This window comes from Triturus cristatus, chromosome 3_1 (genome assembly GCF_964204655.1).
Source record: "Triturus cristatus chromosome 3_1, aTriCri1.1, whole genome shotgun sequence".
In the NCBI taxonomy this organism is placed as follows: domain Eukaryota; kingdom Metazoa; phylum Chordata; class Amphibia; order Caudata; family Salamandridae; genus Triturus; species Triturus cristatus.
The window spans coordinates 653,357,633-653,380,575 of NC_140583.1; the positions used below are offsets into that span (position 1 = coordinate 653,357,633).

At 42.5% G+C, this 22,943-nt stretch overlaps 1 protein-coding gene across 1 annotated transcript in view; it reads right to left on the reverse strand.

Moving 5' to 3' along the window:
* Nucleotides 1-22,943, reverse strand: part of EIF3J (eukaryotic translation initiation factor 3 subunit J) — a 209,990-nt gene that overhangs the window by 150,614 nt on the left and 36,433 nt on the right. The window contains exons 3-4 of the mRNA XM_085644682.1: nucleotides 6,770-6,833; nucleotides 1,396-1,487 (exon numbers count right to left, since the gene is read on the reverse strand). Coding sequence (XP_085500808.1) covers nucleotides 1,396-1,487; nucleotides 6,770-6,833 — 156 coding nt within the window. The remainder of the gene's footprint in view (nucleotides 1-1,395; nucleotides 1,488-6,769; nucleotides 6,834-22,943) is intronic.

The following is a 22,943-nucleotide window of genomic DNA, read 5'->3' on the forward strand; positions in this document are numbered from 1 at the left end:
CTGTGGCCGTGTGCTGCTTTATGTACTTATTGGTTACAGACTGCTATGGGCAGTATTTGTATGTCTCCCGGTATGGTGCTCTGCCAAAAGCGCAGCCCCAGCGCTCACCTTATAGCGGCTGCTGCTCTTCGCCGATGTACTCAGCCCCCCACTGGGCTCTCACTCCGGGTCTCAATCTCTCGGCGCCCGAATCGGTCCTGCTGTGACGCCGGCTCTCAAATCCCCTCCACCGTAGTGTTGGCAGTGCTCCGTGCGGCTGCCACGTAGATCCCGTGCTTCCTGCACCTCGTATCCACACTTAGTCCGTGGCCCCTCACTCACTCTGAAGATTACGCCTCCTCTGCAGGAGGCTACCACAATCACTTTAGGTCCCGGCTCCGCTCCTGGGTCTAGGCCTTGGCTCCCCCCCCCCCCCCCCAGGTCACCGGCACCTCCGGTAGTGCTTTCTCGCCCGCAAACTTCGGCAACAGTCGCTGGAAACTCCACTGTGCCCCCATCACCAATTTTTCGACGGTGCAGATGCCGGATGAGTGTCAGGATTGCCGGGGATTGTTAGATGGTCACCGGAGCTCTCTTAGGCTGCAGCCATCTTTGCCGGTCGCTAGCCACACCCCTCCCATGTTCACCATTTTGGATTTTAAAAAAAACCAGACATCTGAAGCCTGGCTAGACAAAGCACACAAAGGTATAATGTCAGTTAGAAACTAGGCATGGCCTGATCAATTGTCAAGAATAGGTATATAATGTTCAAAGATTTTGAAGTATCCTATAGGCTTCAGCTGGACCATTCCCATGGTGACCAAGGGACATGCAGATGACGAGTCATATCAAACCAATCCACATGTACATGCATTACAAGAGGTTGACTTACCAAAGCGGTTGAGATTTTATTTTATTACAGCTAGTGTTCTCCATTCTACCTACTTAACGTCAATCAACACAGGAAGACAAACTTTTTTTCTATATTTTCACTTCCTTTGCTATGCCATGCTGGATTATTTTAGCATTGCTTTTGCACAGAAAAGAAATGTTACATATTTCTTTTCATTCCGTTGCAGACTTTCATTCAAGTAAGCTGTACTATTTTACAACTACACTGGACCCTACTTAATTTGGTTTTTATTATATATTTTATCTAATGAAGTCTTCCTAGTGGCAAGAAAGTCAGACTACCATCTCAGCCAACATTGCAGTACTATTAGCCTGGTCAGAACAGTTATTCATTTATCTTTCTCCAAGGTCTCGATTGATAAGACTAGAACAGGAGAAACATTAACATGGAGTATGAAGGGCAACCAAAACAGCATGTGGATGGACCGTCTTAAATGAGAAGACTAAAATCTTTTATGTGAATTATTTTCTAAATACAACCTCAAAATACAGTATTAAACTTACTTGCTTTTGAACTTCCTCTTGTTTTTTTTTCAATTTCAATTCTTTTTCTTTTATTTTGTCTTGTAATTTTTTCTTTTCTGAAACTTTTGTGTCTGAAAGGAAAACAAGTTTGTTATTATAACAAATAGTGAATTAATTCTTACAAGCCATGCAGAAATTGTTGAAGGATGCCAACTCCAGAACCTCGGGTATGGAAAACGCACAGCACAATGTAAGGAAATGTTCTGCTACTGGCAGTTCAGGATATCAATCACTAAACCTTAGGATGGAAATTCAAACCTGACAAAGAGGTCTCTGGATGTTTATGATGAGCCCCCATTGAAATAGTACGGTAGTGCTGTATGCACACCAGATCCGTAAACCAAATTCTAAAAACTATTGGATAAAACTATGAAGTACGTTTTTTGCCTGCGACCGGTGTATCGCCGACTGATCCACCAGCTTGGGGGGAAATAGGAGTGAAAAGCGTTATCCCACCAGGAAACGTCCCCCAGTTGCACTGTCGGACTCCCAGAGGAGCTTTATCCAATGTTAACAGGAAAGTGATGATTTTGAGTTATATATGCTTTTTATTTAACATCAAAGTTATGATGATAGTTGCACTATTACAATTACATTCCAGCACTTGGATGCACCCGGGATTCTCTAGGTCTTTACGTGTGGTTAACTTCCGGTCTTTTGTCTATTTTTACCTCTTTCTGCATGCAACACGCTCCCTATTGAATCTCACTTACGCGGAATATCTTCCTCCCGAGTATGGCGGTAAAACTCCTTAGAACCACCCTTCGTGCTTCATTTAACAAAATGAAACCAAACACTTATACACTCACTAACATCTGCTGCTCAAAAGCGGTCCTTTGAGTCAGTTTAGCTTGTAATCTTTCCATGGGATTTTCTCTTCACACACCATCCATAAAAAAAAATATATAAAAAAAAAAAACACAAAAAAAAAAAACACAAAACCACACAAAAACACCTAAACGTTCACATAATTAGACCACCATAGAACCGTTTCACTAAAGAAACTCAAGAGACCCTACCCCTTCCCAATATCCAATGGGAAAGAAAAAAAGGTAAAAAATAAAATCAGACTGTCGTGTTCTGGGGGAATAACTTTCAAATAAAACTTGGGTCAATACTACTAGTACAATAACAATGAAAAAATGGAGTTACAACCAGGTAAAGAGCAAATCAAGATACCTTCCTTCCCAAAATCAGCAACTGAATGCCCCTATGTGCGATTCTCAAGAAGGTCCTTCTGTTCACCTACCCCATTACAATTAATCTAATGCCCATCCCTCGCACACCTCTCGATCTGACAAACACCTACAATGTATCACCCTCTCCAACACTAGTCACCAATGTGTCAACTTCCTAGACTCCGACACCACAAAATAAACAATTGCGACTTCTGGCTCTCATTCACACACATTCTAAACTATCAGGCAACCTCATCTATTCAATATTGGTAAAAGTCAGGACCTCATCCTATTACCAATCCCCCTCTCTCGGAATTCTGAATTGTCACACTGCCCTAACCTCTCATGACTGTTTCTAAACCACCACAAAGCATTGCAAAAAGCAGTCTTAAGAACTTCCAACAGAACCTTCACCTCAACTGAGCTGCAGATGTGGGCACTCTCCTTGGTTGCAATTCAACTCAACTCCCATACAAAGGTCAAAATCAAAACCAAATAAACCCTTGTAAACACAAGTACTCTACATATAAAGATTGCAACAACAAAGGCTAAAAACTTTAAAGGGAACTACTCCGCTCTCATTTGTATCCACCATCCTAAAGCTTTGGCATAGCCAAACTAGACCTCTACATTCAAACTATAACGTTGTCAAAAATGTTGTAAATTCATTCCTACATCTGGTCATACCAGTCTCCATCTATATATCCATCAATACTAAGCACTTCATTGTAACTAAAATAAAGACCATATGCCAGAATAGACCGATCTCTCCGATCAACAATCCAGTATTGTGCCTCACAACCCTTCTAAACTTGTGCTTCTAGCCTCCTTAAAAACAATTTAACCAGTACTTTATAATCTCACAGCAGCTTCACAAAGTTAAATGCTTGCATCAAATGCTCCCATCTCACTCTTACTGCTCTTATTAATGCATCACTGCTTCCATCTGCAATGGTACTTGCACATCCACCAAGAAAATTAGAGCAACAGCAATTAGAATATATTTACCAACACAACCTCGTAGAGGGCCCAATCAGGGCTCACAGCTTCCAGAATCCTCCATCACTGAAGACTGTCTTCAACGCAGCTGGACAGAAACTATTCAAACTAACATTACATTACTCTAGCTCCCTGATCCACGCAATAAAGCACAAATTTCAATGTTCCTTATTAAAAGCCACGGACTGGCTATGTAGAATACATTCTGTGCAAAAGTTGGATCACCAGCTCACAGACCCGCAAGAAAAATGACAGGCACCTATGTCCCTAACCCCTATCAAAATCCCCACCTTTGATCTTCCAGAAGAGTAAAAAAGTGATTTGGACTATACCCTTCCCAGCACACTGCTCATCCTACACTCTGAAATCTAGTCTGTCTATATAAACGTTGATATTTCTGAAGCGGGGAGTAGGAGGGGGTCACTATGGTAGGTGGACACATTCAACGCGGCTGAACCCAAGGGAACGCCCAAACGGACAGAGACAGGATTGAATACCCCTACATGCATCATAGTAATAGGGAGGGTCACATCAGTGGGAGGATAGGAAGACGGGGGCACACTGACAAGGGTTGCGGGAGGGAGTGGGAGGGGGGGGGGGGGGGGGCCAGCGGGGAGGGTAACTGATCCAATGCATAACTGGTTGAAATGTCGTATGTAATATTCTCTGGTGAGTTGCTGGTGCTCTTGTGGGAGTTGTATTGGTTTGTTGGTAAGAAAACAATAAAAAATGTTCAAACAAAAAAAATAAAATAAATAAACGTTGATATTTCTACGGCCAGTGTTTAACTTTTGCTGCAGCAAAAGTCTTTTTTTCCCCAACCCATATGCCTCAGCGGCTCAGTGTTTGCTACATAAATACCGTTAATAAAGAATACTATTTTGGCAAACAATGTGACATCTTTTAGCAAACCCATCACAATTTCATAAACATATCCAAAATTACGTTTTACCATACCCTGTTATAGCAGTAAATCTCAGCCTTTTAAACCCAGATCTTCAATTCACAACTATCATCTTTCTCAGTGAGAGATCTGGGCCACAAAAAATTCTAGAATCCACAATGCCAATGAGTAGCTGGAGTCCCATTCACTTATTTTTTCAATGTTGTCATACTCAAGCACTCCACCAATGTCATTGGAGCCAAACATTTTATACAAACTGTCTCAAGCCAAGTATACATTCACAAACTTGATCTAGACATAGCATCTCCCATCAGCTAGCTTCTTTAGGTGGCAATCAAACTAATGTCATGAACACTTTTGAGAAAATTGTCAAAAGAGGTTACTTAACACGACAAGCAAATGCATAACCACTAAGATCATGATACAATAAACTCGTACGCTATGGATTGTTACGGTTACATTACCCAAACACCTCACTTATTGTCTACCAAATGCACATGTTGCATGCTGATCTATACTGCAGAAAGCATTAGGATTCCAACTCAAACACTAACTTTTCACAAGGAAATACATCTTTGAATGAGCAATCCCAAACTTCATTTAAAGGAGTGTTGCGGTTGGTTGCTATATTAATAACGCCCTATTTGCCATTGTCCCCTGCCCAATGTGCAACTCACAAGAAGTCTTCAATCGTCAAAGATACAGGAAAGTACCAAAGACACAGAAAAGAACATCAGCACTCTGTACAAAGAAATTAAGAGCTTCTAAACACATTCCACATTCAATCATGCTAGATTACAAGACCAAACCACCTTATGGGATCTTACAACCCCAGAATTCACTGCTAATTTGGGATGGTCAGCTACCCCAAGAGGATGAATACATTTTAGACACTGCATCACATCATAATCGGCACACATACGATATGAGGGGCTGGACATACTGCATATGGCCTCTGCAGCGCCAATTTAGCACCAAACCAATAAAAGACACCTTTTTAAAGACAGACCAGAAACATTTGAAGGGAAGGGGCTAGGACATTACAATTGTGGGAAAATGACAGAAGCTATAGAAGATATAGAATAAAGGTAATGTGAGAAAGTGGGTTGGGATGAAGCATGTGTGTGGAGGTGGTTTCTTTAACTACATTAATCTATGTTTGAGGGAGAGGCAGTGATAATACATGCCCACTTGTCATCACTAAACTCGCATTTTGAGGCACAATGCCCCCTCTAATATCCAAAACAAGCCATTGCATGTCTGGTACGCTCCAGGCAACTAGCAACCTCGCAAGCACTATTATCACCAGCCAGAAGCTTTAATGCCAGTCACTATACCAAGGTTCTCAATATACATCTGCCTTACAAGCAACGATGTATTAAAGTGATAGTTCAATATTGCCAGACTGCTTGCTTTTTAAGGCTCCAACCCTTCCGGTTGCAATTTTAAAGTCCTTAATGAACTATCCATGAATTTCATCCCACCTTAAACTCTGAGAAAGGCCCTGAAGCTCACCCTGCTCAAACCGGGTCAGATGAACCCTCAGACAGAGGCACACCTTGGGTTTATTCAAGAATGGAGATTGATCCAACGGTTTATGGTTATGCTATACTCCTATCCGTATGTTGCTCTCTTTTTGCAGACTTAAAGTGCAGCACAGAAACCTGAAACAGAAAACTGAGGATGCCCAAAACAGGCAGAAGAGTCCAGCAAAACCTTAATAGTGTAAAGCTTTCACAAACTTACAAGTCAAAGACATCTACCCATGGTTCCGAACTCAGGTCACCTCTCAATATTTTGTATATAGTCCTCAATATTTGTGACAATAGGAGACACTGATCGACTGGTGACATGTAGAGGACAACTAAAGGTTAAAGTACATGCCCAGAAGCCCTGAAAAGTATCATCTCACCCCATCCGAGGTCTGCTCATTAACTATATACCATTTATCTCCTATATCAACTGATCATGAAAGCACACAATGCATCTTTAGTGCTCGACTATCACAACATAAACTTACTCATTTCAAACCAAACTTTGAATCTACTACTTACTTATCCATTTACTCACAGTGTACACTCCACAAGAGAGCGTGAAGACCAGCTGTGGCAGTTAAATGTATTTCATACATGGACGAATTGCAGCTCTGAATATGGAATTGTTTACAATTATTCGCACCTTTTATTATTTAATTAAGAGCTATGTAAAGCATAATAGGTTGCCTGGTGGGCACTTTTAATCACAGAAGTTACTGAACCAAGCAGCTTCACACCTGTTTTTTCTGCTTCTTTTTTACTATCTTCTGCTCCTTCTTCCTCTTCATCATCCCAGTTATCCTGCAAAGAAAAATATTTTTATTACAAAGTAGCAATGTCAGCCATGCCCAAACTCAGAAAATTAAGCCATGTCCAAGATTATTTACGCTGGCATACACTGTTTTAACACTAAATGCATAGTAAACATACTGCAACATAACATTCTTCCACAATAAAACTTTAGTGCATTTTGATATTAAATTACTAGGCTTTAATTCATATTGCAGCTTAGACATAACTAAGAAACTGGCTCTATATATACACTGCACCAAAGTTAGGTACAGTATGTATAGAGTCCAAGAGTCTCCAGAGGATTGGCAGAGGTTAAAGTTAGATAGAACCTTATTCTCTAAAGTGGTAGCTTGGTCGAGCAGCAAGGCAGTATCAGAGGACAGTGTAAAGCATTTGATGTACACTCAGTCAGCAAATGGTCTCACACAATCAAGAACTGAACTCTAGGCCAATTGTTTTGTATACAAAAATATACGGTTTTATTTCTAGAACCAAGCAAGCCCGGTACAGGTAAGCATATGAATACTTTGCAGTAGTAATTGTCTTGTTTGAACACAGTTCAGAATTGCAGTATAACTGGTACTGGTTTTGATTACAGATTTAAGAAAGCAGATTACAACACATTGCAGGTATAGTACATTCAATTGAATGGGCTTTTTAAGAAAAATGCAGTTAATTACTTTTCAGATTAATTTTCTAACCACAGGACTGGATCCTAGATTCAGCCCTGGGACATTTCCTGAAAACAGGTGAGTAAATGCGTTTTGGTAAAAGGTAGGATTAAGGAATAATATTGCATTTCAAAAGTTGACACTTCAAAACTTTTTCACATAGAATCACCAATGTTATCCTATGGGAGGAAATTCACTTAGCAGGTAAGTTTCTTTTGCGTTACTTTTGTAATCCAGTTCTGGACTCCTAGATTCAGCACTGGGACATCTACTTAAAACAGTTAAGTAATTACGTTTTTGTAGTTTATACGATTTTTAAAGAATATTCTTGTATTTCAAAACTTTTTCACAAAGAACCCCCAATGTTATCCTATGGTAGGAAATTCAATTCACAGGTAAGTTACTTTTTAGTTACTTTTCTTACTCAGTGCTGGACACCTGGGTTCAGCACTGGGACCTTTTCTGCAAACAGTTGAGAAAATTCGGTTAGGTTATTTGTGCGATTTTTAATGAATATTCTTAGTTTTCAAAAGTCGACACTTCGAAACTTTTTGGGAGAAAAGGTGTCCATGTTATCCTATGAGGAAAAGTGAGTTATCGGTTTCAAGGTAAGTATTCGGTCTTTTGTGTTAGGGTTCTGGGGTTAGACTCAGGGGTCTCCCAGGGTCAGTGATGCACTGTTTCACCCATAGTGGCACTAGGGCGGCCGGGTGCAGAGTGTTGAGGCCCAATGTTATCCTATGGAGGATAGGGGGGCTCCGGTTGGTGGCTGCTGGCAAGCAGGCCACAGGGTTGTGGGAGCAAAAATCCTAGGGTTAAGCTCAGGGCACGTTGGGGACTAAGTAAGCACCAAAGGGGCACCCTCAGCGGCGCTAGGGCAGCCGGTGCAGGGTGCAGTTTTGAGGTCGGGTGTCCTGTTGAATTCAATGGAGATTCACCGGGACAGAGAAACACTGCAGGCTCGGGGACGAAGATCTTCCAGGACTGACCACCACTTCGAGGGGTAAGTTGGGATGTAGAGGGATGGTTAGGCACCACTGTGTTGGGCACACAAGGCCGTGGGGCGACGGGTGCCTTTGGACGTCAGATTTTCTTACCCACTCTGGTCGCGGTGAGGGGGGAGGGGGGGGGGTGTTGTCTGAAGTGTCTGAAAGTGTTGTTTGCCATCTTCTTTGTGGTAACATTCTGCAGTATAGGTTAAGCCAAGCACAATAGCACAGGGTTGCTAGTCATCATGTTTTCCGAGGCATTGTGCTTACTTGGGACTAGCGGTTAGGGGAGAGGATGTTGCCTTACAGCTAGAGCGGTTAACCTCGATGCTGTGGAACCGGGTTCGAATCTCGGCAGGGGCGCTCAACATCCTGTGATTTAGGGCATATCACTTAATCTGCACGTGCTTAACATAAACAAAAAAATAATAATGTGTCCACCTGTAACGTAACTGGTGCTAATGTAAAGTGCTCCAATACCTTTGGGTCAAGTTTGAGCTTTATAAAACTGGGGGAAGGTAGGTGGTGGGAGGGGTCCCAGAGCCGTTGAGGACACTAAATGCCTCCGGTGTTATTTTTTGATGGGGATACGTTCGGACCCTCATCCTTTTTCTTAACACTTTCCACACGCAGTCTTCTCCCTTTGTTTTCTTATCTTTTTCTGCACTAATAGAACTAGATTCTATAAGCAGGATTTGCAAAGGTGTCTACAATATTTTTTTTTAAAACAGTTACATAAAGTATAAATGTGTTTTATTCTTTGTTCTTTCTGATATGTGGTTCTATTAACGTGTCTCTCCACAAATGGATTTTCAAATATTTCAATCCATAGAAGTAGGATTGACTTGTTGTGTTTTATTATGTATTTACAGATCATTACTGTTGCTTGTTGGACGTGTTCTCTCGCTACATATTTTGTTTTCTTCACCCGATTGTATTGTGTTTTTATTCCCCTACATGCACTGAAATAGACAGGATGCACACAGTGCATTACAAAACTCCCAAACAAATACATGAATAAGGGACATATGTAATGCACCTATTGCACAGACTGGAATTTTAGTTTTTAAAATTTGGTTAATATGTGTTTCAAATGACTCATTTCTTTCAACAAACAAGTGATGGCACACAGAATGTGCCCAAGATCACACTCAATATATGGGGTGAAAGCGTGTATTAAAAGCTAGTCAACTGGTACGATATTTCAATATTTAGGAAATTCATTGCATATCTTCTGTCATGAAAAAGGAAGCAGAATAAAACACATTCTTTTAAGTAACAGGAACTTATTAAGTTAGGGATTTTGAAGAGTATTAGCCTTGAAAGCAGCGAGATGTCTCGCCGTGCTGTGCACTCTCAGGTGGTGTCAGTAATGCAATAACAAGGTGCCTTGCAGGTCAAAGTTGTGGTGCTTTGGCAGGGCTGTGTGTAGGTCCTTGTTCCCACGTAGTTGGGAGGGTTGCTCAGGGTTGAGGTGGAATTTTAAGAGGAGCCATTACCAGAAAAGTAATTGGCAAACGTGTCGGTGTTGCTTGCACAGAAACGTGAACATTTTCACAGCACGTTCCTAATCTTCCTTGATCGATGTACAACATAACATGAAAGTTTAACATGGGGGAGTTACTTTGTCAGAGGTCTGCTGTTCTTTCCACAGGGTCACAAGCACAGGCGAAATAAACACTCAGGGCCAGCAACGGAAGGAGTGGTCACTGTTGTAATGAACTAATAATAGTACCAGCTCGCCAGTGGTATCCTCCCTCTTGATGTAGAAACGAACCTTTAACAAAACATTTTCACTACCATAATACAAGGCAGCTAGTGTTAGCACTTTTCAGGCTCATGGACTACAGGCGGATGGAAATTACTCTGCTGTACGAATTGGTTAAATAAAATGTGTAGCTTGCCGAGTGAGCCTTGCTGCTGTGTTCAGCACGCGTGAGAAATTGGACAGGTCGACAGCTAATGAGCTTCGTTCCGGTTTCCCCTCAGTAATAACCAGTATTGCTGCTGTGGTGTCATCTAGCTTAGTCTATCAGGTTCTGCAGCGACACGTGGAACTGGATTGTGGGGAAACTGACTGGCAGTTGGTAGCGGCTGCGATAGGATGCACTTGTGTCCCGCTCTCCTTCCTTTTACAATAAAGTATCCTACTAACGCCTGGCTCCAGAGTATCTATCCTTCACTACAATTTGGCAACGATTTTCAGACCCACATCCTCCCACCTTGTTAGAAATGGGATTTTTGGTGGGCTAGGGCGTGGGCCAAAGCCAGGCAACAACCACCACCACTCTAGTCAGGATAAGAGTTACACGTCTAAAATAACCCCTGCTCACCCACTTGGTAGCTTGGCACGAGCCGCCAGGCTTATCTTAGAGGCAGTGTGTAAAGCATTTGCACATAACCAATAGTAATACAGTGTACGCACTACAAAAGGACACCACACCAGTGTATAGGTGATAGAAGTCCACAATACTATACTTAAAAGTTCACAGTTCAAAAATACGTTGATTAAAGAGAGATCCTTGTGTGGATAGCTCCGTCCGGGCTACCACGGCGTCGTGAACACACAAACCCAAAAACAGTTCTGGCTGACCGCAGGGTCGCAGGCAGCTACGGTGTCGGGAAGACCCGCAAAGAGTACCTTTCAGAGATGCAGGGCGATGGGGCCCTTGAAGTCACTCGCGTTGCAGGTCGAGCTCCTCTCGGATGGAATCAGGAGCGCTGGCGCCGGCAGGCGTCGGGTGCTGCGGTGCGAAGTGCAGCATGCTGTGGCCCCAGGTTACGGTGCGAGCAGCGGCACGGTGGCAGAGTCAGATGGCGTCGTCGGTGAGACCATGGTCGCGGTGCGAGATGAAGGTGGTGCTCGCCACAGTGCTAGCAGGCCACGGTGCAAGCAGCGGCAGCGTCCTTGCTGAAGTGCTGTTGGCTGAGGAAGTGGAGTCGATGGTGCTGGCGTCGATAGGCCGAGGCTGCGGTGCGGAATGAGGGCGGTGCGTCGTGTGACTTACGAGCGGTGCCCTTGAACCACGGTGCAAGCAGCAACATCGATTTCGGTGAGAAGTGGCGGCGTCAGGCAGGCCAAGGCGTCCTCGTGAAGCAAGGCGGTACAGAGTGCGGTGCCCACAGGTCGCGGTGCAGGCATCGTCGGTGAGACCAGGGTGGCGTTGCAGCGGCACCCTCTGCGATGCCAAAGCTTCGCCGTGAAGCGAGGCGGAGTGCAGTGCCCACAGGTCAAGGTGCAAGCAGCAGCTCGGTGGCGGCATCAACAGGCATTGTCGGTGAGACCAAGGTTGCACTGCGGCGTTGCCCTCTGCAGTGCCTTCAGGTCACGGAGTCTGCAGCGGTGTCGTCGAGTTGCTTTTCCTCCGTTTGCAGCCCAAAACACAGTCCCCAGTGCTGCGGGCAGAAGAGCGTGAAGTCTTTGTTGTTCCTGAGACTCCGAGCTCTACTTAAGCCCTTGGAGAGATTCGCAAATTGGGTTGCAGAAAGTCCTGCCCAAGACAGAAGCAGCCACTGCAGGTCAGCCCAGCAAAGCAGTCGTTACTTTTCGCAGCTTCTCCTTCTTGGCAGTCTTCTTGATCCCGATGAGTTCCAAAGTTCAGGGTCTGGGACCCAGCATTTGTAGCTAAAATCCTTTGATCTTTCAGGCAGAGGGTGTCTGTGCCCGGCCAGAACCAGTCCGGCCTTCTCTGGTGTAATTTCCTGGCAGGAGGTGGAGACTGCATTGTCAGAGGCAGACCAGGCCCTTTGAAGTGCAAGGAAATTCCTCCCCCCTTCTCAGCCCAGGTCTAATCAGCCGTTTCCTGACCTACCTAGACCATCTGGAGCCCCTCCGCCCCCCCCAGCCTTCTGTCATCCAAAACCCAGAGGGGCAATCCACATTCCAACAGAGGCAAACGGGATGGCTGAGCAAGAAAATACCCACTTTCTAAAAGTGGCATTTTCAAACACAGAATGTAAAAATCACCTTCACTAAAAGATGCATCTTTAGATTCTGAGTTCAGGCATACTAAATACTATTTTCTTACCGAATTCCCTGGGCCAGTTATGTTTATAAGATCTTTTAAACAAGCCTCCCATTCTACCCTAAGGGGAACTGGTAGCCTTGCAATAGTGAAAAACGAAATTGGCTGTAATTCACTATCAGGACATGCCACACACACCAGGGCATGTCCTACCTTTCACATACATTGCACCCTGCCCCTTGGGCCTACCTGAGGGATGTCTGACATGTAAGAAAAGGGAAGGTTAGGGTCCGGCCAGTGTGTGCACCTCCAAGTCGACATGGCAGTTACAAACCACGCAGACTCTGCAATGGCAGGTCAGAGTTACCATTTTCAGCGCTACTCACAAGGGTTTGCACAACCAGTGCTGCAGGCCCCCGGGTAACATTTAATTCACCGACCCTGGCACACCCAGTGCACTTTACTAGGGGCTAACAGGTAAATCAAATATCCAATCATGGAAACACCAATCTATAACACAATTTACACAGAGAGCATATGCACTTTAGCACTGATTAGCAGTGGTAAAGTGCCCAGAGTCCTAACACCAACACAAACAGGTCTGGGAAAAATAGGAGGAAAAAGCAAAACGTTTGAGGAGAACCCTGCAAAAAGGGGCATTTCCAACACACCTGTCTCCTCACACTTCCATGTGAGGGTATAGCAGTAACCTACATTTCGCCCTGGGACACAGAAACCAATGCTTGAAGGTATTCGTAGCGGTGCGGAGGGCGTAGTATCTCTGCTAAATGGTATTGTGGTGGTGTTGGCGCTTACTGTTTTTTTTGGTCCCTGCCTCCCTTCACACTTTTGGATGCACGATACGCTTCGTTAGTGTGTTATACTTGGGGGGCCACTGCTCTGCGCGCCTTGTCACTAGGAAGGAGAGCGGACACTTTCTTAAAGAAACATTTGGGATTTTAACTGAACTGCTGGCTGTGTCCTACTCTATTTTGTTGCGCTCCCTTAAAGCATAGTCATCACGCACGTCTCTGGGGAACAACTCTGCGTTCCTTGACTGCTGCGAAATGTATTGGGATCTGTGAGGTGTATTCTGTTCGGCTGGGTCACTGGCAGTCTTCGCGTACTTTTTCCTGACAACTGCCTGTGGACCCGATCCTCTCACTAGTTTCAGCACACTCTCCTCAGCTTTACGCTCCTACGTCATCACGTCAGCAGCCATTTCCCTCACACGCGTCACAACAGCGCTCTCCTTCCAGTGTGGCGTTACAAGGTATTCTACAGTTACCTCTAAAACGTGTGTCTACACGATGACACGCACACCCTTCAGCGTATTATCAACATCATTAACAGCCATCTTATGCGAGATCGCTTCCCCATGCCAGTGTGCTGCCTGTCGGTGTTATAGCAAAACCTTACTTAGTGAGTGTTGCACAGTGATGCGCACACCTTCCAGATTGTTATCGGTTTCTGTAACACCTTTCACTTGTGTGTCCACAGTGATGCACACACTTTTATTGCTTTGCAAATCGTTATTTGTATTTTATTTTTTAATCTTGCAGCAAACCACAGTGATACGGACACTATCACCTTTGCGTTTCAACAGTGATATGCACACTTACAACAGCGCATTTAAGCACAAGTTAATGCACCCTTCATCGGAATTTAACCATATTCAAGTGCATCTTGCGGTAATAAGCACACCTTTACGCTTAGTGCTCATTCTGTGAATCCTTCTGTGGTGACTTACGAATCTGCATCCCCCTGTGGGTGCACACTTATGTATGTACTCTGTACATTTCAATTCTTTGAGCCGTATTTTGTGGTCATCAACAACATGTGTGCACAAACGTTTTCATTGACCCCACCTATTCCTTTTCTCCCTAAAACTGGCGAACAAGCAATGAAATGGTTGGACTGGAAAAGTTATTTTTTAAATTACTTATCTGCTATAGAAGAAGGTAGTGATGAATTTACTAGTAACAGGAAGAAAATTCTATTGCACAGCCTCGGTCCAGAGGGATTAAGGGTTTACAAGGAGATGGTAAAAAAGCTAGATACACGCAGCATGAAGATGTTTTCCAGCATGCCCTAGAAAATCATATCACCATCCTGTAATATGTGCAGCCATTGACCGATTTTACATTTTTTTCAGCGGAAGCAAAATAAGACAAACTGTAGAGGATTATGTTTCTACACTCAAAAGACTTGCCATCAATTGTAAATTTGGCACCCTACATGACAAATGTATTCGTAATCAGATAATGCATTCTGTAAACACTAGTGTACAAAAGACGTTATGGGTGTGTGAGGATGCATCTCTCAAAGAGATTGCTATTGTTAAAAAAGGGGAAATGTCGAAAAGGTATGCCATGGCTTCTAAGAAAGAAAATTAAATTACTGATTCTGTATTCAAAGTTTCAGATAAGCAAGTAGTTTCTAGTAACAAGAACAAAACTTCTGGGAACAAAGGAGGTAGTAAAGTAGTTAGAAGTACTTCCGCACATAGCAGGTCACACACTGACAAACGTCCTTGCTGTTTTAGATGTGGTAGTCATGGACACATGGTTAGAGAGTAATTTTCCTGCCATAAGGTGCAAATGCACCTATTGCGGTATTTTTGGACATTTCGCTAAGGTATGCATGAAAAGGTCCAGCAAAGCAACAGTCAAGTGTGTATTGAATGAGGAAAACACTGATGCGGAAGGTGAACACGAGTTTGAGAATGAAGATTGCATTCTATGCGTTGAAGAAACTGTGTTGGGCATTGATGTGGTAGTTAAGAGAAAACATCTTGTCATGTGAAAATTGGGGGCGTAGACATAACCATGGTTGCAGATTCCGGTTTGCCATACACCATAGTACAACAAGAAGTGTGGGAGAAAGAATTTGTTAAAGTCTTGGGAGCTAAGTGAACTAATTCTACAAGATCAATTAATTCCCACTGACGTCCATCCTGTGACCTTCACTGGAGAAAGAATCCCCATGATAGGCTTCAGACGCCTCAATTTTGAGTTCAAAGGCAGACCAACTGTAGGCAACTTTTATGGCATTGGGAATTACCCTTAACCCTAATTGTAAAGACCACATTCTATTGATGGGTAATTCATAGAAGTGGAATTAAAAAAAAAAAAAAAAAAAAAAAAAGTTTTTTTTTTTTAGAACCATCGGAAAACGTTCAAAATTCTCACATAAAATCGTCTTAAAGGAGGGGCCCACACCAGTAACTCACAAAGTTCGCAACATTCCATCCAATACCAGGGAAGCTGTACAACTGGAGTTGAACAAACTTGAAAAGAATGGTATCATAGAACCCATAGAGTGTGCTGAATGGCTTGCACCCTTAGTTGCGGCACGCAGACAGAACGGCAAGTTACGTTTATGCATCGACCGCAGAGAGCTGAACAAAAATATAGTTCAACAAGTTTCCTCTCCCTAAAATTGAGGAATTGCACAAACTGAAGGGGTCCAGTGGTTCACCATCGATCTCATGACGGCCTACCACCAAATCTCCCTACATCCGTCTTGTAAGAAATTGACATCTTTCCTTACTCCCTTTGGGTGTTACAGATTTGTGCGTATACCATTTGGACTGGCATCAGCTGCCGCAGTTTTTCAGTGGCTGATGCCAAAGCTATTCAAAGACTTAAAGGCGTCTTATACTTTCAAGATGACATAGGTATGTGCAAGAACAGAGAAAAGCACGATTTCAAATTGAAACGGGTATTGAAGTTAGCTGAGAATTGTCTCACAGCAGAATTAGGAAAATGCAAGTTCGCCCTCCTTTCTGTAACCTACTTAGGACAATGGCATCACACCAAAAATAAACATTGTCACCGCCATTAGTTCAGCACTAGGACCCAACTCTAAAGATGAAATTAGATCTTTCCTAGGTTTGGCTGAATTCTATAGTAAATTTGTTAATAATGTTGCCACTAAGACTCATAGCAGGAGTCAACTTTTGAAAGAAAAGAACACCTTCTCTTGGAATTCGGAGATTAACCTAGAATTCGAAAGCATCAAATCAGACATTTGCAATGCCATTCTTCTTCATGGATTTGAGATGTCAGCACCAAGCATTCGAACGACAGATGCTAGTGAGAAAGGGTTGGAGGCAGTCTTGTCCCAATTGTCCATTGATGGGTCAGAAATTACCATAGCATTTGCTTCCCGTTCACTCTCACCCAATGAGGAAATATTCTCAGTAATCGAGAGAGATGGTGGCCACTGTCTGGGCCATGGAGAAGTTCAGGCAGTATCTGTGGGGGTCAAGATTTACCCTCAGTCAAAGTCCTTACCTCCAGTGGCAAAGTGAAAGCCACCACCTGCATTGCAAAAATGACCTTTAGATTATTGGACTATGTCTACGACGTAGAGTATCTGCCGGGCAACAAGAACAAAGTGGCGAACTACTTAAGTCGTTCACCTTTGCCCTTGCATGAACATCTACACAATGAATGGGATGATTACAATGTTGCATTCACTTATGAAAAAGAGGATGTAATCAGCGCACAGGGATGGGAGTCAGCATCAGACAACGACAATGTTCATATGCAACTGAAACATTTTGAAACGCATGGTTGGCCAGAGAAAAGGAAGTTACCAAGTGAACACAGGAAATTTTGGGAACTCAGAGACTAATTATCCATCAGTGATGATGCCAGGTTTCTCCTCCGAGAAATCAAAGTAATTCATCCTGAAGGCATTAGGAGCCACATCCTCAACATAATGCAAGAGGGACACTTGGGCATCATAAAGTCCAAAAGAAGAATTAAATCATCTTACTGGTGGCCTGGCATTGACAAGGACATCGAAAAGAATGTGAGATTGTGTACGTATTGCAACAGTGCTGACAAGTCTTTAACAATGTTGAGGCCTCCATTAGGGTGTACAAGTGCCCGGACAATCCATGGGATGAACTTTGTAGACATTCTAGGTCCCATTTTAGATTCATGGGGTGTACCTAAATACATTACTGTCTTAATTGACAGATACTCAAAATGGCCCGAGTTAGAAATATGTGAAAAAGGTGACTCATTCTCAGTCATAGCTTTTTTAACCAACACCTTTTGAGGCGGGTATTCCTGGAACCATAATTTGCATCAATGGTCCACAATTTCTCGGACAAATGGCAAGCATTCCTAAACATACCCCAATTTATCACCCTGCGGGTAACGGAACAGCAGAACATTTCAACCGAGACATTATGGGCTCAGTCCAAGTTGCCATAAATGCAGGAATTAATTGGAAGTTATCAAAACTGTATGAGCTTATCGCATAACCCCCACGGTCACTGGGTATAGACCCTTCAAGATTTTGCGAGACAGAGCCCTTCACCAGAGAAAACAGTGTGGATGGACCTCAAACTTCAGAGCAGATAGTCACCCTTGGTGATGAAGAGCAATCTCATGAAAGCTCAGAGATCTACAAAAAGTATTACAACAAAAAACATGGGGTGAAGAACATGAAGTTGGCCGTGGGCGATTGGGTCAGAGTGAAGCTAGGCATACTCTGCAAGAAAGGTAACATCCAGTTCAGTGACCCTCTCCAAGTCAAAGAACTTTATTCTCGTTCCGCTCTGTTAATCGACTACAAAATATGGTCCTTATAAAGAATGGCCAAATGCAACAAAGTTCTATGGTGGAAACGTGATGACAACTTGACGAAGGGAGAAGACCTTGAGGTTGTGGTCTGAAGTTGAAGCTCTTGACAATGCCTCCAAAAAAAAAAAAAAAGGTAATGGGTTTGGGTAAAGGTGTTACCGTCCAAAGTGAGCTTAGTGACTTAAATGACTTAGTGACTCAAAGGATATACTGAGTGGAGCAATTACTCTGGACGAGGAGGCACACATTTCCCCCGGTTACTCAAGTGTCCCCCCGTACAGGCAGATTGGTCGTTCTACCAAAAGAATATGATGAATTTGTAATGCAACAGTCTTGAATTATTCTGTATTCACTTTACTGTTGATCCTTGTTCAAGCATAGCATTGTTATTTATTTATGTACTATTTATTGACATAGGTATTTATCTGTTCTTTCACATAAATTTATGCAAATTGTATACTGCTTTCGGCTTCCCTCATGCTGTTCTTTTATTATGGTTATAGAAGGGGGAGATGTGTGGTGTTGTCTAGCTTAGTCTAGAAGGTTCTGCACCGACACCTGTGACGTCACCTTCGGAACGTTGAGGTGGAATTGGATTGTGGGGAAACTGAGTGGCAGTTGGTAGCAGCTGCGGTAGGATGCATTTGTGTCCCGCTCTCCTTCCTTTTACAATAAAGAATCCTACTTAACGCCTGGCTTCAGAGTATCCTTCACTACAGCTGCCCTCAATGGAATAAACAAACAATAACCGTGGCCTTCGTAACCACAAGGACTGGGTCGGAGTGTCCTCCTCAAAATATAGAATTACCAGGGCCTGTGTTCGAGCATCCCTGGCTGACTCTGTTAACACTTTGCTTTGGATTCATGTAATCATTTTGGCTGCAAGAAGAGTCTTCATTGTTGCAGAAATAAGCCCTGGGAGGTCTGTATTACAGCGACACATAATGACGTGAGTGTACAGCCGAAAGGCACAATTTTTTCCGGTCTGCCAGAAAACCTTTTATTGCGGCCAAAATAGTAAATATTGCTCTTCAACTGAATCTGTGATTTGGCGAATCGCTGAAGGGTCTGACTATGTAAGGCTACTGATATCCTACCAGCACTGAAAACTCATTTGAAATAATTCCTCAATATTGCAACCCATTAACACAAACATCAGTTCTGCCCACACCGAATCAGATCCAGAGAGAAGCCATTGCATTAGCCTGTCCATAGATAAACCTTTTTGACAGATGAAGACATCTCAGAAGCCAGTGCAAATATGTAGCTTACTCCGGCTTTACTGTTGATACCTTGCGTGAAGGCTCCTCCTGCCCCAATGTTCAGCTTTAAAAAAAAATGTTTTTAATGTATTTGGGGCAGTTTGTGCATAACCTTCATAACTTTTCTCCCACAAAGGCTATCTAGGACAAATTGCCCTTTCTCGATCTCTACCACATGTTGGGGATTCTAAATGTGCCAGGGGTTTTGATTCCAATGGAGATTAAATAAAATCAAGAAAATAGCTAAAACACAGCTTTTTGGGGGAGACATGGGAGGGGGACATGGGGGTGGGGAGGGGGGGGGCGTGTGTTGTGGTAACTAGGCAAACTGTTGGTAAGGGTACCCTTACCAACAGTTTGCCTAGTTACCACAACACACGCCTTTTTAAGTAACAGCCTTACCTTAGCGCGTGTGTTACCCTCATTATGCGGCAATTCCACAACGAAACGTAGAAAATGTACTTCTAACTTCTAGCACATTGATGACCAGTACAAAATGTGGCTCTAGCAATCTGCATATGCCTTTAGGGCACATTTTTCCTATAGAATGAGACACGATTGTAGAAATGCGCAGAGATATGCTTTCTCGATGATTAGACTCCCGTGTGATCCATCCGCTTTGTTTTTAAATTTGCGCTATATATTAAGTGTTTAACATTTCAACAACCATGGTCAGGTGATATAATGTTTCACACTTCTATTATTCCCCAGAGCGGTGCCTCCTAACCTGAGCAGTTGCCAGGTGGGGTGAGGCACATACCCAGAACTATTCTGGTGAGTTACAACTTAATTTTTTTTTCACTTGAGGTGATGGCCGTACAGTTGTTTTAGTACACTAAATGGTACCTTCGCAAAACTGATAGACTCAATATCCTTGCGGTTTTTTGACCAATTTGTAACACTTTACCACTCTGTTTGTCTGTTTGAATTGATTACTGCTGTTATTTTCACAGGTATTTCCCCTGTACCGAGAACAAGGTCCAGGTTGTATGTTTTTCGAGTTTTATGTATTAAATACACCATAATTCTGCAGTAGCTTTCTGGTCCTGACGAAAGCTGGGATATAATTTATCCAAGAGCTGAAACATGTAGACCAGTCTTTTCCAACACATTTATTTGTTCAAACTGTTATAGCACTGTTTTATTTTATCTTGGTATCAAGGTAGCACTTCAATAAAAAACATATCTGTACCTTGGTAACCAATCTTAACCACCACTTTCTTATCACGTGCACTGCATACATCACTCATTATTATTGTGGTTCCCTCGATTCAGACAATATACCAACAGATACATTTGGGACACACATTGAACCAGTATCTACGTCCATCTGGTAGAGGATGGTTCTTTGGTGAAGCTCCCAGGTTCCCAAATGATGAAGCGAGCCACTTGTTGTGGGTGATGGGAATCTCTCATGCATACACACACCTATTGGCACATTTTGTACCTTGTTGACAGCAGTTAGATTTAGATCAGTATTTACTGAGTGGTTATGTTACGGTCACAAAACTTTTTTGACTCACAGTTTTTCTTTTTGTATACATTAGTTAATTTTTCCTACTCTTTTGTGGTTTCTACCTTTCAATTTATGGTGGAAACAAGTATGAAAACCACAGGAAGACCGGGAAAGCTATACATTTCCGAAAAGTAGAAAAACTTCGGAATTCAGCTAGGAATCATTTGTGTAAATCACTTCTGGCTTTACCAAACTAATTGTTTAAGTTGAAACATGAACGAAGATAGTAGGAAAGAAATAGGTGACGTTTTCATCTGAAGGCTTTTCAAGTGATCGCTGATTTACCAAAGTAATATACCATTACGTCCTTAGAGACATTTTGTGTTTGTTGGCCGTCCAAAAACCATGCTATACCCAGAGTCAACAACTAAGCTTCAGCTTACAATTATTTTTCTTTGTACGACCATGAATCCAATCATGTGGTAAAATCCAAGATGATAGATGAAAGGGAGGAAATAGGTCAGATGGGTGAACTTACCAGGGTGATGGAAGCGTTTAAACAAACACGTCGGAAACTGGTACCAGTGAAAAGCAATGAAAAGGGAGTAAGAAATAAAGTAATAGTAGGACAGGATTAAAAAAATAAACTGCCAGGCAAAAGGGAAAAAAAAAATGCATCATGGACACACCTGTGTTTATTTTTTAAGTTTTATGAAATGCTTAAAAAAATATATTTTAAAAAAAAGCCAACGTTTTGCAGGAGGGGGAATGCCAAACACCAATATGTTTTTTTTAATGGCTTATAAATAACATTAAAATTTTGTAACAAGTGCAGCGTTATTTACTCTAAATTTGGACCTATGCTGTAACAGTACTTTAATGAACGCTACTGAGAAATTAAATGGACTACATTTTTTTTTTATGTTGCAAGCCCACTTATCACATCAGAGTACTAGAGAGACTACAAATTACTAACTTTATTGAAAATAATCATACAGTTCTTATAACCTCATAGATTTGAAAGTTACAAGACACTAATAACCATCTGTTTAATAGTCCTTTCCCGTGCAAATTCAGCGAGCCAAAATGATTCCATTAAACTATAAAAATAACATTTTACCTTCCTGTATAGACTAACAGTAACTCGTCTTTCTATTCTCTCTCCAGCCACCAACTGCAAAACTCTGCTAACAGAGCATGCCACGACATGCAACATCTTGCATTCATTATAAATGCAAATAAGCTAACTACTCAAACTATCAGGGCCCTGTATTGCATGAATACAAATAAAAAGGCTTGGCCAAGCTCTTTCACCAAAGCGCTGCAAGGATACAGGTAGAACGAACAATATGTTCTTCGCTTGCACACTTTGTTCTGCCAAGGGTGCAACAAAATGATGGATGAAATGGTTTGAAGCATGATCAATCCTCGGCTCCACTAACAGTCTGGAATGTTCTTGCCCAAGTCCAAATAGTAGATGTCCAAAGAGTAACCAATTCAAATGAATGCAAATGCTGGAATATTTGAGCCTCTCTATGTACAATGGCGAACCTTCTGTATATGCTCCATGTCCTCAAACCACCTGCTATTGGCCATGAATAACTGGATTAAGCACAATCTCATACTGTAAAGGCGATGTGGAGAATATCAGAGTAAATACATAAATTTTTTTAAAAACCACACCCCATCCCATCCCATCCACTAACATCAATATTGCTTGTGATGTTCTTGTATGGCCTGAGAATCCCTGCTAAGGTGTTGCCGGTAAGTCCTTTGCTGCTGCATAACTAGGAGGTCTTTATATTACATTAACGAGATTAACTGTGCACACAAACACAAGGTAAGAGACTGATTACCTTATCTTCTGGATTCAGTAGGATGCACATGTGATTGAACAAGTGTTAATTGATTTTAGTTTTGCCAAGAAAGCAGTTCTTTCATGCCCTGAGCAGGTCCTCATACTAGAGTAGCCCCTTCCTCCCCAACATTTCTCATCACCTTTCGATGTTCCAACTACTCTGGCATGAATCAGCGTAGAAATGAACCCACCATATTGCTGTTCTAGAAAGGTAGAGCTATATAACAAAAATATAAAGTAAAAACATAACATGCAGGATTCAAGTGAACTGTGTACTTCCGATTACGCTTTAGAGCATGGTGGGTGCTGGAAAAC